A 17,916-nucleotide genomic window follows, 5' to 3' on the forward strand; every position below is an offset into this window, starting at 1 on the left:
TTCATGTTATCCAACTTCAAATGGGCCCTCATTGCAACAAGGCAGTCCTTTATTCCCCCAATTGATTCTCTATCTTTTTCCTCCCAAAAGCTCTCCCACAAAATCTTCTCTCTGCAAGTCGCTCAAGTCATTCCTCTCTTTCCTAGTGGAAGACTTTACCTCTTGCTTTACTGAGAAAATTGAAGTTATTTGCCATAAATTCCCTTTTCTCCCCTTCTCTTAATCACAAAACCTCTTGATATCATTGCCCATTATCTCCTTCCCCTCATCTTTCTCCTTGCCAAGGTCACCTGTTCTACAATATACTTTCCAGTTTTCTCCAGTAGATTGCAATCTCAGTCATCACTTCTCTCTTTTTAATCTCCAACCACTATCTACCTGCTGGTTCCTTCTCTGTTGCCTTCAGTACAAACATATTTGAGTATCTACATTCCTGAAGTCTTCACTAGACCCTACTACTCGCTCAAGTCATCGAAGTCATCATCTAATATCTCTCCCTTTCTCAAGTTATTAGAAAAAAACTGTCTACACTCGTTGCCTCCAATTCCTTTGCTCTCTCACTCACTCAGTTCTAAAAAGAACTGGCTTCTGACATCATTACTCAATTGAAATTGCTTTCTCCAAAGTTACCAATGATCTCTTAATTTATAAATATGATGATCTTTTCTCAGTTCTCATTCTTCTTAAATTATCGCTGCATTTGACACGGTTGACCATACTCTTCACCTGGATTTACTCTCTTCTCTCTTGCTTTTTATACCATCACAGATCATAAGATACATAGATGAAAAACTTAGAGGGCACTGAGTTCAACCTCCTCATTTTACAGATGAGAAGACTGAGGCACAAAAAGGTTAGGAGACTTGCTCAAGGACACACTTGGGCCTCCTCTTCTCTCTATACTTTCTCTTTGTGAGCTCATGAACTCTAATGGATTGAATTAACATCTTTATATAGATGACTAACTCAGTTTCTCCTGAGATTTCATCCCACATCAACAAGTATCTATTGAAGATTTTGAACTGGATGTCTCAGAGACATCTCAAACTCAACAAATCCAAAACAGAATTCATTATCTTTCTTCTATTTCTGTTATTGACACTACCATTCTTCTAATCTCTCAGTCATCTTTCATTCCTCATGCTCTCTCATCTCACACATCCAATCAGTTGCCAAATCTTGCTATTTATACCTCCGTAACACCTCTCTCTTTTGACCACTCTACTCAGCCACCACCTGAACTAAGCAGGCCTCTTACCTAGATTATTGTTATTGCTGCCTTAAGTCTCTTCCTTCCCAAATCCATCTGGCATATTACTGCCAAAGTAATTTTCTCTAAGCCCCGATCTGGCCATGGTGCTTTCCTACTCAACAAACTCTATTGATTCCTTATTGCCTGAGATGCCCCTAGGATAAAATACAAACTCCTCTATTAGCTTTTAAAACCCTTTATAAACTGGCCCCAACCTATTTTTCTCATGCCACTGGACATACATCACTACCCCTTATATATCCGGACAAACAGTCCTCTTTTTATCGCGCATGACCTTCCGTTTCCCATCTCTGTGCCTTTACAATGGCCATTTCCCATGCCTGGAATGTCTTCTCTATCTCATGGATTTCCCATCTTCCCCTGAGGTGCAGCTCAAGCACCACCTTCTACATGAAGCTTTTCCTCATCTTTCTTCAACTTCTAAGTCCTCCCTTTTTGTGTTATCTGTATTTATTCTCTTTATATACATGCACATGCACTTGGCTCTTCCTTTAGAATGTAGAATTCTTATGAACAGGGATTGTTTCATTGGTTGTCTGTGCCTCCCTAATGCCAAGCACACTGCCCTAGACATAGGAGGGGCTTAATAAATGCTTGTGTTTGACTGATTGAAATGCTTGGCAGAATGAATGATTCTCTGGATGCTCAAAAGTTGGTTTTTATAATAATAGCAGGTAGCACTTCTTCAGTACTTTAAAGTTTGCAAATCTACCTTTACCACAACCATATCAAGTAAGGACTATTATTATTTCTATTTTACAGATGAGGAAACTGAGGCTGAGGCAAAGTTGTTACTTGCCCAGGATCACAAATATAGAAAATGTCTGAGGGCAAGATATGAATTTGGGTCATTCTGACTCCAAATCTAACTCTCTCTCCAATGCACCACCTAATTACCTAGTATGTCATGATAGTACATTTGCCCACAAATTTCAATAGTCAGGAATGTAGGCAATAAATAAGGTGAAACCAATTAAAAACTTATCTAGTATACGTGGCACCGATTAAGCTACTGGGAATAATGAAGACATTCTAGATTTTTATGGTCAACATGGACCATGATGAGGTATCCCTACTGCTTTTATGCTTCAAATGGAACTTTGGCTATGGATTACTTCTTCTCTCAAAGTATCTAGTCCTCTTCTACATCCATCAACTTGTGGGAGAATTACGGGCAGAGCAAGAGCTTGGAAGAAGGTGGAATAGTCTGTAAAACAGTGGCACTTATGGTGATATTGGAAGTAGAAGTCTTCCTGCAGATTGAGACACACAGAAATGAAGATAAACTAGTTCTTTGAGTCATCAAATGTACCTGTCACCTCTGGTGTATACTGAAAAGCAAGGGGTACTTCAAGAGGTAAGTGAAGGTGTAGCTAGGTGGCGCAGTGGATAGAGCACTGGCCCTGGAGTCAGGAGGACCTTGGTTCAAATCCAGCCTCAAACACATAATACTCACTAGCTGTGTGACTCTGGGCAAGTCACTTAACCCCAATTGCCTCAGAGAGAGAGAGAGAGAGAGTGAGAGAGAGAAAGAGGGAGGGAGAACTGAGTTGTACTATTAGTACAGAGAACCCAGAAAGGAAGTAACAGTAGCATCCCATGAGGCCACAGAACTCCCATTGGTCTTTCATAGATATTGGCATCCCCTACTGTAGCATATATAGGTCCCTGCTAACAGGGATGTTATTGAGAGAAAACATCAGCCCCTGGTCCAGCAGACCCTGAAGAAGCAGATTCATCAACTTCTGGAAAAAAAAAATGCAGAGGCACTGGAAAACCCAAACAGCATAACCAAGCATGAATGCAGGCTATGAATATTCTGTAAAGTCCCTTTCACAGCGAGGCATTCTGTATTTGTCCAATTTTTGACAATTTTGACACAAAGTCATTGGACTTTGTGTCAGAGATGACTTGCTAGGGCCTCTGCCCAGGGACTCCAAGTGACATCTGGAGCTGAGTGTATGGTCTTCCTCAGCTTCCAACATTGCCAGGCCCGACACTGTTGCCATAGTTCTTCAAGCTGCCACTGAGGCTTGTAGTTTGGCCAGCAGCTAGAATAAGACAATCTTATTACATCCTGGCTCAGGCATGGCCAGTGCCAGTGATCAGGGAAACCACTGAGAGGTTCTCACATGGAAGAGGTGAGTTGGGAGGTGAACAAACATACATCAAAAATCCAGGTCACGTTAGTACCTGCTTGTCTGTGCAACAAACAGATAAAAAGCCAAGCAGAAAAGACTGATTGCTGAAGAAGGAGAGATTCAGGTCTTGAATGGCAAAGTGTCCTGGAGAGCAATCATTTATTTGCCTCAACCTCATTCCTCTAAGCTTTAGGCTAAATGTAACAGCTGTCAGTTCTACAGAAGTAACAAAAACCAACAGATTTCTAAAGACATAAACAGAGTAAAATAACTCCTAGGAAACTAAAAAAAGGGTGCCTCAGTTTTGTGAGCTTACTAAACCTCAAAAGTAGTTATATTCCAGTTTGTTAAAACACAAAAGCTCTTACCTCTGCCAACAGGGAACTGAGGATATACAAAGACTGGCCCCACAAATGAGGTATCTTCCCAAGTGGAACTCTATCTACGGTGTGAGGATTCTTGTACTCTTCATCTACCTGGAGAAATAAATTCACAGAAGTCATAAAATGGGTCAATCTAACTTAAAACAGGTAAGTGTAGCCTGGCCCTGGGAAGCAGGCAACTCGGGTGCTGGTACTCCTGATTCTGCCACTAACTAGCTACATGCTCTTGAACATATCACTTAATCTCACTTGGCCTCAGTTTTCTCATCTATAAAATGGAGGAATTGAATTAGATCATATCTAAAAGGTCCTATGTTTTAATGATTCTATTTCTCATGGGTAGTATATGCCTGTATGTACACATTTGCATAAATAGAAAAATAAAGAATAGGAATCCTGGCCTCTGTTCTTTGTGTCTCTTATCTGTCAGTCACAAGAACTAGAATTAATGTACCTCAGAGATCACATAATTCAACTTGCTCATTTTATAGAGCTCAGGTATAATGATTCTAAATCAAATGTTCTTTATGCCATACAATGGTCCTCAATTCAACAGTTAAGGACCTGCCACATGACTTCTTAGTACTACACAGTCAAACACTGTTTTAGAATAGCTCATCATAACACAGATTTGGATTTGTCAGGGATTAAACCATGATCCTCAAATCTAAACTCTGTAGGTTAAGCATGGTAAGCCTATAATATTGCCAGTAGTCATATTACCCAAAACTGCATTCCAAAATATCCACTTTTGATCAAATAACCACAAGGTGGTGCTATTTACTAAGAGAAAACTACTGTAATCTGGAAAAACAAACAAGGGAAAGATAATCTATCTAATCATTGCTCTCAGAATTAGAAAGGACCTCAGAGGCCTACCAAAATAGGAATCTCTTCTTTGACATATTCAAACAGTGGCCTCTAGGTCTTAGTTTGAAGTCTTCCAGTGACATAGAAACACAGTACCTCCCCCAGACAACCCATTCACTTTTGGATAGCCTTCACTACACATAACAGATGGAAACTTTACTGACAAGGCCAAAATCTACCTTTCTACAACTTCCACCCATTGCTTACTTTTTTTCCTTCTGGAGCAAAGCACGATAAGGTCTAACTCCTCTCCCGTACGCTGGCCCTTCCAATACTTAGAGATGGTTATAATATTCCCCACTCTGCACCTGCAAATCTTCTCTTCTACCAAGTTAAACATTTCTAGTATCTTCAACTGGTATTTGGCAAGGTCTTCTTTCCCTTCACTATCCTCATTGTTCTCCAGTTTATTACTACCATTTCTTAAACATGGCACCTATAATTGAAAACAATAATCTGATTTGTTTGGTAGGGAATACAGAATAACTATCATCTCTTGTGTTCTGGATGCAATTCTTCTCTCTCAATGAAACTAAGACCAATATTAGCCTTTTTGGCTGCCAAAAAGTGCTGCAGACTAATTCTGAGCTTCCAGTACATTGACACTAAACCAGTTCCACCCTTCCCTCCTTTCTACCTTCCTTTTTCTGTTAATGGCATGCTACATCCTTTGAATCCTCTGACAATTCTTATGTCTGCCTTTCCTATAGGACCCTACTCCCTCCTGGGACATCTGTAAGCAGTGTCTGGTAAACCACTTGTCAGGTAGTTATAGTGAAGATTCCTTTGATGCACAGCCATTGACATATCTTCCAACTCTCAAATTTTGTGATTCTGCGGCCATAAAAACATCAGCAGTGACTAATAAAATTTTATGTTTATGATTACATGGGGACACAATCTGATCTATAGAATAATCAGATTCGTTATATATAAGTTGCAGAGAAGGCACTAACCTGGACTGAGAGGGAGTTTCCATAGCTAGTAATTTCCTATGCCAATGAAATCACAGATTTAGTCTCTATCTTCCTATTCCTATCTTAAAACTCAACTTGGCCTCTCACGTTGTTCATAGCTTCTGAAATACTTCAGTTTTACAGATAAAACACCTCTTTTTCACCTTTTTATTTATATGGTTTACATCATACATTTCCACCAACAGAAATGAATTTATCATACTTTTGTGGGAAAATCATTTAAGGCATTTTATTTACATTTTAATTATTTAAAAAAATTACAAATTACCTTCCCCTCAAATTATGCATTCTATTCACTCTTTTCCCCCACCATCAATTTTGTATCTTAGCCACATCAAAATCTGGGACAGAAAGCAAAATTTTCTTAAGGAATGTTCTTAGGGGGCAGCTAGGTGGTGCAGTGGACAGAACACTGGCCCTGGAGTCAGGAGGACCCTAATTCAAATCTGGACTCAGATACATAACACTTACTAGCTGTGTGACCTTGGCAAGTCACTTAACCCCACTGCCTAGCCAAAAAAAAAAAAAAAAAAAAAAAAGGAATGTTCTTGGAATTGGATAAGTTAATCTCACCCAAAGTGACTTCTAATTGATCGTTTAAATTCAAGTTTCAAAAACAGCTAAGAGAAAATGTTAGGGTCAAAGAAAAGTCCTAAGGAAGTCATAGACATATTTAGGGAGGTTAAGAATAATTTTCCATGAATATCTTTTAAAATGTCAAACAACAGACTGCGATATTTTTGGTGAAAGCTACTAAGAAGCAGCAGTAAAATTTAGGTGAGTACTGAAGGTTCTCCCACTTTAACCTGAACATATCTGATTTTTTCAAGAAAGTATTTGTGCCAAACATCAAACATGCTATGACAATCCTACCCAAGGTCACTGTTTTCCTGAGCAAAAGTTATAGATATCTTAATCATCTGGTGAAGCTATCAAAAGGTGTTGGAAATAATTTCCTCTGAGAGAAAAGGATGTCTTAGGTCAAGAAAGGAGGAAAGAAATTAAAAACAGATGATTCAACAATTGACAAACATCAAAGAGATGACAAGAAAAGCTCAGATTCTCCAAGATCAACTGTACCTTGCCAGCAGGAATGGCATATAGTTCTGGCATTAGATGTATTCCATTCTTGCCTCTAATTAATATTACCTCCAAGGCCTCTCGGTACTCTTGGACCTAAAAGTTGACGCCATTCCCATACAGAAGTGAAAAAAAAAAAAAAAAAAACAAACATTACCACTCATATTTGTGCTTTTAAAATTTAAATGTAATGCCATATAGTCACCATCACATGAATTGCATACTATTAATTTATCAAAACAGCTTAATGAGACAAAGGGGAACAGGGAGACAGAAAGTCCTGGATTTGGAGTCAGACACTCTGGACTATAATTCTAACTTTCTTACTTACAAATCGTGAGTGTAGGCAAGTCAATTAACATCTCTATGCTTGAATTTCCTTATCTATAAAATGTGAATAACAACATTTTGTACTATATACTACTGGGTTGCGGTGAAGATCAATGAAGAAGGTATGTAAATGGATTTATAAAGTATTGACAGCTATTATTATTATTATTATTAGACCTAACAATAAGTTATAACTAAAATACATGACCAAGAACTTGACACCAATGTTCTCATCTCAAAGGATGTAAGAGTGGGAGGTTGGGAATGTACTAGGTATATAAGGTCACAGTGTTGGAGAAGGGATTGATGATCCTCCACTTGGCCAAGAAAAGCAGCTCATATCCAATTACAGAAATCACAGAATTTCAGGGCAAGTGACCTGATCAACCCAGTTCCCTTGTCTGAATGCCAGTAGTGGTTTAAGGGATGTATGTTTGGAGGGGTGCCTGAACAATGTGGTTGGTTTATATGATGCGAGCCTTTGGGGTTAGGAAAAGTGCTATCTCATGGAGAGTACGGGCATGCCCATCTGTGCCCTGAGAGAACCCAGACCACAGATGGTTTTTAGTGAGGACTACAGAGCATAGATTCTAGCTGGAGGAATTACCTGTCGGTAGCTTGAACGCATAGGATCACAAATCTAGAGATAGGTGGTGTTCAGAGAGGGAAGTGCCATTGAGTATACCTCTAATTTTAAGATTAGAAACTTAGTTTCAGGTAGGTTAGATCATTTGACTAGGGTCACATAAGTAGTATCAGAAACAGTATCTGAACCTAAGTTTTCTGCCTCTAGAACCAGGGTTCCTACTCCAAGAGATAGCAGCAGTTGGTAAAATAACAGTTCCTGCAAAAGCACAATGCAGAAGCAGACATGTCCTTGCCTACTGGGCAAAGCCCCAGTCCTGAAAACTTATCTTGAGATATTCATGTTCTCTCAGTAAGGCAAGCCCACTCTCTCCATTGGGAATATTTTTTCTGACTTAGACAAAGGCTCAAGTACTTCAAGTTCACCAAGCTGGTCAGGGATATCATGATCAATTCTTTTTATAATTAATAATGTGTGAGACATTGCAGGGTTGTCTTGAGCTATTATTTAAATCTTGTATTGCTATTTAATGTCTCACATGGCTATTTTTTCTCCCCAACATGATTTTAAGTTCCTTTAGGACAAGAGTAATCTCTTATAATTCTCTTCTTAATGGTATCTACTAGGCATTACTATATACCTTGAATAAAGCAGGTGCTCCAAAATATATTTATTGATTTGATATGAAAAAAAAAATCAGCATCATATCACCCAGCTAAAGTAATTTCCACGGTACAATATTTAGCATACTGAGAGGAGATAAAAAAAAAATGTGGCAGTCATTACAAAGGAAAATAAGAGTTACAGACTGAAAAACTTAAACAAAAGAGGTAGAAAAAAATTTTTTTAAGCAGCCACGTGGTCACTCAAACAAAATTCCTTCTGTAGAGAGGCCAGTTTTGTCTGTCAGCCAAGCATTTCATTTCATTGTCCTATCGGGGGTGGGGTGGGAACAGGCAAGATTTTATTTGTTTAAAAAAATTCTAATTATCAAACGGTCACTTGTAGAAAGGTCCTGGTAACCTGATCTATTGCACTACTGGGATGGGAAGGAAGGAAGGGTATTGCGTGTTTTATGATTTATGACCTAATTAGAAATACATAGAGTGTCAGGCATACTAATGTATTATTGGCAGATGTGAGTTGGTCCAAACATTCTGGAAAACAATTTGGAATTATGCTAAGAAAGTGACTAAAATTTCCAACACTTTTGACTCAGAGGTTCCATTGCTAGACACACATTCTCAAGAAAGACCCCATAAAAAACAAGTATTTCTAGTGCAAGCAAAGAACACAGTAGATATCTATGGACTGAGGAATGGCTAAATGGTAAATGGATGTAACTGAATATTACTGTACTGTAAGATGCAACAGATATGATGAATACAGAGAAGCATGGGAAGTCTTGGATGAATGGGGACAAAGTAAGCAGAACCAGGAAAACAATATCCACAATGACAACAGTATAAATGAAAACAACAACAAAATAACAGAAACTGAATGTTGCAAAAGTATAATGACCAAGTTTGGCCCTAAAGGAGAAATGAGAAGAAATCCCCCTTCCATCCCTTCCCCTGCCTCTTTGCAGAAATGGAGGGCCATGGGTGCGGAATGGTGCATATAACCACAGCATTTTTTGAGGCTTTGAGGTTTTTCAATATAAACACACACACAAAAGAGGGGGGAAAGGTTAGTTTCGCTGAACTTCTTTTTCTTTTCCTCTTTTTTCTTCTTTATTATATGAGATAGATCTCTCGAGGAGGCAAGGGAGGAATACAATGAGAAATATAAATGATATAAAAACAAAAGTTATCATTAAAATCTATTTTAAAAATACAGAATGTTTTATAGCTTTCCATCTTTTCATTTTTTGAAAATTGTTTGGTGAGCCTAAAACTGGAAATCAAAACCAAAACCCTTTAGGATCCTTCAGTTCTGGGATAAACAAAGGAGAAATATACAGGCCAAAATGATCACTAGAACACAAGAACAAGAATCAAAATTCAAAAGAAATAGAGATGGCATGGTGATTCTCTTGGAAGATAAAAATTTTAAATTTCAGACCCACTGGCAGCAGTGGAACCACATTCCTGAGCAGTGACAGCATTCAAGAATAAGACAACATATTATTTATCCCACCCAAGAACATACAGTCTGGTGGAAGCAAGGAGGGGAAAGGAGGAGAGCAGAAATGGCAGAAGGCACGAGATACAGCAACATCACCTGGTGCTCTTCTAAAAAGCACTAACATTCATCACTCATACAGGAAAATTATTTTAAAAGTTAACCAGTCAAGACAATTTATTTTAGTGGAAAGCACAAAAATTTTGCATGGGAAATTTCAGAGCACTTTTTGTGATTTTACTGTGATAGGTTGTGTTGAAGGAAATATGTTGACATGAATGTGGAGATTGAATTTAAAAATAGCACCTGTAAATAAAGTATTACAAAGTTCTATGTGACATTCAAAATCATGCATTTAGAATCAACACTTAGGGATTTGGAGGAAGGAGATAATATGGCACTGGTAGGGAAGATAAAATAATGACTAATCTCAGGACTGAACAATAAATAATTAGTTCATCACATGACGAAAATGACTAATAACAATGCCCCACTAGTAGTAGGGGGAAAGGTAGCACGGCCTCTGGGTCACAATTTCTAGTTCTGCAGTCTCCTCCCTAAGAGAGTTTCTGGGAGAACCAAACAAGTTACCTCCTTCTGTGCCTGATGCTGTTTTGCTCCTACTACACACTTAAGGTCTGATGAATGAATGATACATATAACCATGAAGCACTATATAAATGCTAGTTATTATTACCTGTACTGCATCACCACTGAATACACCATCTATTATGAAATATGTCCAGAACACTGGCCACTCACATTCTATGTTTTCAAAGAGCTTGAGTTCAGCAGGATCATAATGCAGTCGATTTGGGTCCTGGAAATTAAATACAGCGATAGTCTTTCTAGGTTATGCATGTCCACATATTTTTGACTATATTCATTTTGCTAGGGGTAAAGTCAACATAAGACTGGACAGTCACTTGCTGGGAATGCTGTTCAAGGACAGGCTGAACAGGATAGACTTTGAGGTTCTTTCTAGGGCTTAGGGTATATGCTTATGTGTGTGGTTTTTTTGGGGGGGGGAAGTGAGGTGGGGGGAGGTAGGAGGTAGTATAGTGGAAAGAACAGTGTACTCAGGATTTGAGTTTGAACCCTAGCTATACTACTACTACTCAGGAGTTTGGACAATTCACGCTCTATTTAGACCCAAGTTTCTTCATAAAATAAAATAAGGGAGTTGGACTGATGATCTAGAAGGAGGCTTCTAGCTCTCTAAGTAATGTATGTGATGCTGGGGCTTTTTTCTTTGGAAAAGGGGAAGTGATACAAGGCTTCAGAGGCTCCAGACATGTGGTTTCATCAGTATGGGGAACTCCTAGGACAAAACTTCCCTCCATCACTGGAGAATGACAACTTCTCTGTATCTTGTTCTTAATCTGGGGTCCATAGACTTGGTTTAAAAAAAGATCACAACTATTTCAATATAATTGGCTCTCTCCGCAATCTTAAGCATTTTATTTTATGCTTTTAAAAATGTTATTCTGAGAAGAGGTCCATAGACTTCATCAGACTACCAAAATGGCCCATGGCACAAATAAGAATCTCCATCTTAGAAAGTTGCCTAGGGCAGTGAGAAACTAAATGATCTGCACTTGGTCATAGTGTGTTAGAGTAGGACTTACACTTTGCCGACTCTAAAGACAGTCCTCTGTGCCATGCTGCCTCTCATATGTATTCTTATATATATATATGGATCACATATACACACATGTAAACATGTAAAATGACTTGCATTTAGACAGTTACCATGCTGGACTTCCAAGAAATAACCTATTATCACAATTCACATGCTCATGCAATGAAGATTCTACTATAATAGAGACATAGGAAACTCAATTTTTTGTGTAGTACTCAATAGAAAATTAGATAAGAACTGAATACCCCTTCTTTGTTATGTGTCCTGACAAATATCTCACTGTATCTAACAGCGCTGGAGTAAAAATGTTCAATTTTTTTATGCTGGTTGAACTGGTAAAATAGCTAAAAGAGGCAGCTTGTATAGTATTTAGGGCATTGACCTGGGGTCAGGAAATCCTAGGTTCAATCCCACCTCAAAACTCTCACTAGTTGTGTGACGTTAGACAAATTATGTAACTTCTCTGTGCCTCTTTTCTCATGCATAAAATGAGGGTCCTGGACTCCAGGGGTCTCTAAGATCCCTTCCAGCTTTACATCTATGATTTAGCTCGTTCCATGTTCTCCCCCTACCCAACTCCCCCAAAAAAAGGAAAGAAAAAATTCTTTCCTGGTGTATTGTCTGTATTTCTCTACAAGATAGATCTCAACTCTCAGCTTGCTATTTGCTTAGTTTTCATATTCTAATGAATAACCCCACACTAGTTGACTTCAAAAGTGACACAACTCTCAACAAATGCTTCTGTCACAAAACAGTTAAATGAACTCAGCACAAAATTGTGGTGAAGTGGATTTGAATCCTTAAATATGTCTTGTCAAATACTTTTGAAATACAACCTCTCTTGGGGTTTTATAGCCATCTCGAAGAAATCGGCAACATCCATAACGTCCCTGGTGGAGAAAAGAAGACATACGAATAAATGACAATGAAAAGGAAACGCCAAACTTGGAATCATTATAATACCCCATCTTTGTCCCCAAGAGATGATGCAACACCTCTCATTGTGCATCTCAAGTGTGTTTTCATCATAGGTCTTCTGATGAGAATTATGAGATCCTTCAAAGTTGTTTTTCTTTTTTACATATTGGAATGTTTGTGTTTGTTAATGATTATTAAGTTTATAATAAAAAATAAAATTTAATTTAAAAAAGAATAATGAAACATTCTTTTCAGTAGAGAAGTTGATGACTACGAGTGTAGATTATTGTGTATACACACTGTCACACTCAGTGTGTTGACCTGGTTTAATAATTGTCTTTATTATATAATGTTTTATATATTTTAATTTTTAGCATAACTAACTTCTCCACCATGCCCTAGAAACCTCATAATTCCACAAGATCCTATCAGTCTTGGTATTCACATCTCATCACTACTCATCTCTGCCCCTCTGATCAGAGGGCAGAGCCATAAACTTCAAAACTCCATTCAAGGAGGGAGTTCAGATCAGACATTTCCTCATTCCCCACCTGGCTTCACTACTTTTGAGGTTTCTCTGACTTCAGCATGCCCCAACCATTTCACCTCCCCACCTTGTTTTTCTTTTACATGTTGTCTTCTCCCATTACACTGCAAACTCTTTAAGGGCAGGGTCTGTCTTTTTTGTATTTCTATCCCCAGTGCTTAATAAATGTTTACTGACTAATGTAAGGTTTATTAGGTGGCGAAGTGACTTTGAGAATAAAAGGCATTAATAAAACCTTTAAAACAAATAAAATGTATTCTTGTCAGCAAGACGTTTTAAGTTTCCTAGACCCAAATTCATTTGTCCTATAAATTTTCTTTCATGTCAGCCTCCTCCCATCTACATTCATTTGACTATCCTCAGGATGAGAGATGTTCCAAGTGACCTTCAATTAGGTGAAGGTCACTTTTTTATGTGATATAATAGCAAAGTAAATTCAGGCTTGGTCACTATCTGTGAGGGGATTTCTGGTAGATAAGGCCACCCTCTCCTCCAATTTACCAAACCATACAATAATTTATGCTAAGGTTGAACATCTGAATATACTCTTTTCTTGTTCAGATGTGAAAACCCTAAGTAAACATGGCTCTCTAAGAATCAAAAAAGTATTTTTCAGAGAGGCAAGGTGGGATGGCCAAAAGCCACATTTCAGTTTGAGAACCCCATTTTTTCACTGCAAATTTAATTTAGCAAACATTTATCCATGTCTATCTGTAGTAGGTACTTGGGAACATGCTTTAGATTTGGACTGGGCTCCTGTTCTGGTAAAGCTAACAGTCTAAGTAGGGGGAAATGACACAAAATATAAAATATATATATATTATATTATATATATTTTATAGTTTGGCACTTCCCTTTTCTTCATCTCATGTTATCTATTCACTTATCTCAAGTCTTATCAGTTCTATCTCAACAAAATCTCTTAAATAATTCCCCTTTTCTATTCACACAGCTACCAGTATAGTTGAGGCCTGCAACATCTCTCCCCTGGATTATCTGTTAATAGACCCCTAACTGAACTCAAAGCTTCCAGACTCTCATCACTAATCCATCTGACACAAAGTTACCAAAATTTTCTTCCCAAGGGATAGTTCAGAGTATGTCACTATTGTGCTAAAAAATCCTCACTGACTCCGCAGTCCCTCTAGGATAAATACAAATTCCTTTGTCTGACATTTAAGGCTACTCACAATCTGGCTCATTCTTACTCTTCCAGACTTATTTTATTTTATTCAACTTTGCACACTCCATTTTCTAGCCACATTGGGATGATACAAAGGTGTTTTTGAGAATGGGGGGGGGGGGCTGAAGGAGCTTTAGGCTTGATGGCCTCAATCACAAAAACAAAGAAAGAAATCATCTGCCTACAAACATGAGGATGAGTGAACTTGAGGTTAGGGGTTTGAGTAGAGAAAAAAAAGTTTGGAAGAGTCAATGCAGATTAAGCTAACCTCAATAAAAATAGAGTAAAAAGATTAACAAAAGCAGCAGTGATAATCCAACTGAGGTTATGTACCATAAATCTATAGTGGATAAAAATGGTGCAATTTTGTGAGTCTCCCTGGGATTTCCAATTGGCTATAACTTTTGGTAGCATCCTCAGATTGGTGTACCATGCTGTGTGATATCTGCCCACCACTGTACTTCACCTCAGAGGTAGCTGTGTTCCAATGGTGAGTAAACTGATCCACTTTCCACATAGCAAAAACAAACAAAACAAAAATCCACACTCAAGAGTGAAAGGCAATAGTTTAAAGAGACATAACAGTTTCAATTTATTATGGAGCGGAAAGGCATAAATTTAACAAAATCTTACCTGGAGTTTGGCAATGATTTCATTTTTGGTCTCATTCACAATGCTCACATCTTCCACTGCAAATGCAGGGTAAGAAATGATGGAAAGAAGTCCAGCATCAATCTCTTTAGATGTGGATGCCCTTGGCAGCATTGACAACAGAATTGACTATATAAAAGTAACCCCAAAAAAAGTTTTACCCAAAGAAGTACCAATTATAAGTGATGATATCCATAAATAAGTAACAAACTGAACTCATAAATTGTGGTATAGTAGAAAGCACACCAGACTGGAAGCCAAGAGACCTGGGTTTGACTCTGGATTCCATTATTAACTAGCTTGTATAACCCTGGACAAATCATTTCACCTCTTTGGGACTCAGTTTCCTCATTAGTTAAATGGGAGGACTGGAGTAAATGACCCCTCAAATCTTTTCAGTTATAAACGTTCTGTCAGTCTCTGAAAAAGTGCAGCTTACTGGATTTCAGTGTGGTTCACTGGAAATTATTATTAATAATTATAACAATTATAACTAGAAACTAAATCACACTTTAAAGCTTTCAAAGTACTTTACATTTGTTATCTCATTTGATCAAAGCACTCATTTGAAAGACCACCAGATTTGGAGTCAGAGAACTTGGGGTGGGGTAGGGTCAGTGCCTAGCTCTACTGCTTACTACACTGAGGAAGTCACTTTTCTCTGGGCCTCAGCTTCCACTGAGAGGGTAAGACTTCTGAAGTCTATTCTAGATCTAAATCTGTGATCTTATAATCAGACACTTCATGAAGTAGTTCACCAGCTTTTCACTAATAGTTAGGGTAGGTGTGGTATGAGAGAAGCTGGGAGAAGCTAAAATAGCTTAACGGCTATGTTAATAACCATTCTACTCCCTTCTTCCTTATATCCTCTCCACAGACCCTGATGAGGCATACAGGAAGGGACAACAGGGCTTCCTGTATGTATTTGTTTACTGTATGTAAATGCCTGGGTTGCTTCCTGATGAGGAAAATAGGCAACAAAGATCAGAAAAGAACATATCTATGGTGTTAATGTGTTGGAATCCTAAGAGTTTGCGGAACATGTCCAATTGGACAAATTCCCTGAGAAAACTACTTGATACAAGAGTCAAATGCAATAGCTGGAATGCTGAATTAATTCCAGACTAGAAATAGCTCACTCATTACTGGAAGCATTATAAAATAAGTCCGAGCCAAGAATTAGCTTCGATTTGTTCAGTTTGAAATAAAAAGAAAAGGTTGGGGTTGCGAACAGAAGTTTGGGAAGCAGGATTACAGCCAACAGAAAGACAATTCTGAACCACAGGTCTAAAGTATCAGTTGTCATTCGAGGACTGCTTGAAGGAAATGAGGGCAATTAGCCCTGAGAAAACTTAGGAAAGATATTCTTGGAATTCACCTTGGCCCAACAGACTCCCTCTCTTCCTTCTAGAACAACCTTTGACATGAAACCTTTCTTGATACTCTTCACCCTCCATTCTGCCCCAACCCCAGTCTCCAAGCTCTAGTGTACTCTCTTCCTAACTACCTTGTATTTAACTAAGATTTATTATCTTTCAATGTATTCTGTATATACTTACATGTGTACTTGTCTATCCTGTTAAAATGTAGGCTCGAGAATAGGGATTATTTAACTCTTCATATTTATATGCCCAGCACCAACAGTGTCTGGCACAATGCAGAAACTTAATAAATGTTGTTTGACTGACTGACTGTCTTCAAGAGTTGAAGGGTTATCATGTGGAATAGGGATTAAACTTGTTCTGCTTAGCTCCAAAAAGATGGAGGTACAAACACATGAGTGGAAACAACAAAAAGGCAAATTTAATTTTGATGCATAGGAAAAAAAAAACCCCAGTAATTAGAGCTATCTCCAACCCCCCCCCCCCCACTAGTGGTCTTCAGGCAGAGGCTGGATGAGCACTTGTCAAGTGTTTTGTAATAGGCATCGGAGGGCCGTTCTAACTCTGGTAGTCTATATGACCCTCCGGTCCTACGTTGTACAAGGAAGATTACTTATTACCTGTGTGAACTTAGACAGTCACATGACCTCCTCAGGCCATCAGTACATTCATCTGTAGAATGAGGGATTCAGACTAAGAATAATAGTAATAAAAATAATAGCTAATATTTATACAGAGGCTTTAAGGTTTGCATAGTGCTATGTAAATATCTCATTTTATCCTCATGACAACCCTGGGAGATAGTTGCCATTATTATCCCCACAGGAAACTAAAGCAGAAAAAAGTTAGTTAACCTGCTCATGGTTACATAGGTTATGTGCCACAGGCAGGATATAAGCTAAAGTTTCCTGATTCCAAGTCACTTAAGGATATGGGCAGGAGGATATGGGGAGAAGTGACTTCTTTCTAAATCTTAAGAGTATATGGGGCAGCTAAGTGTCACAGTGGATAGAGCACCAGTCCTGAAGTCGAGAAGACCTAAGTTCAAATCCAGCCTCAGACCAAACACTTGACACTTACTAGCTGTGTGACCCTGGGCAAGTCACTTAACCCCAACTGTCTATTAAAAAAAAAAAGAGTATAGGATATGTAAGAAGGTCAAGGGTAAGTGAGACAGATAGATAGATAGATAGATAGATAGATAGATAGATAGATAGATCTATCTCTCTCACTTGACCCTCTCACATATCTCTTTTCTTACCTGAAAAAACCTAAGGGCTGGTTAGTGTGGGTACAAACTTCACACAAGTACATAGGTGGCATATTGTAGTGGTCAGAGTGCTGAACTCAGAGTCAGGAAAACCTGGGTTTAAATCCTGCTACTGACAATATTTAAATGAGCATGGACTAAGTTATCAGAGCCTCTTTCTTCATCTATTAAATGAGGACAATACATGTATCACCTACTTTACCAGATGGTTTTGAGGTGCAAATGAAATAATATATTACAACAGTATATAAATGCCTGTTATTATTATTACAAACATAATACCATCTAATATGGCTTACCACAAAGGTCTGGCTTATCTAGTTTGAACCTCTTTCATCAATGGCTCGAATTCAATGCAGAGAAAAGAGAGGAGTCAAGGATCATGAATTCTAGTTCTAGTTCTGCTACTCATTAGTGGTAGAGATTTGATCAAGTCACTTAATTTCCCTAATCCTCATATTCCTTTTCAGCGTTACTGGGGTTGATCAAGGAAGGAGACCCTGATCATCAGATGAGCACTGCTACATGAAGTGTAGACATGCCCACTTATCGTGTTGAT

General features: G+C 38.3%; 1 protein-coding gene across 3 annotated transcripts in view; it reads right to left on the reverse strand.

Moving 5' to 3' along the window:
* PHKA2 (phosphorylase kinase regulatory subunit alpha 2) overlaps positions 1-17,916 on the reverse strand; it is a 109,569-nt gene that overhangs the window by 53,193 nt on the left and 38,460 nt on the right. For all 3 annotated transcript variants that reach the window (XM_027835312.1, XM_027835311.1, XM_027835313.1), the window contains exons 8-12: positions 14,688-14,834; positions 12,243-12,296; positions 10,462-10,584; positions 6,725-6,820; positions 3,783-3,890 (exon numbers count right to left, since the gene is read on the reverse strand). In XM_027835312.1, coding sequence (XP_027691113.1) covers positions 3,783-3,890; positions 6,725-6,820; positions 10,462-10,584; positions 12,243-12,296; positions 14,688-14,834 — 528 coding nt within the window. The remainder of the gene's footprint in view (positions 1-3,782; positions 3,891-6,724; positions 6,821-10,461; positions 10,585-12,242; positions 12,297-14,687; positions 14,835-17,916) is intronic.

The sequence above is a fragment of the Vombatus ursinus genome, unplaced genomic scaffold (assembly GCF_900497805.2).
Source record: "Vombatus ursinus unplaced genomic scaffold, bare-nosed wombat genome assembly UNPS02014814.1, whole genome shotgun sequence".
NCBI lineage: Eukaryota > Metazoa > Chordata > Mammalia > Diprotodontia > Vombatidae > Vombatus > Vombatus ursinus.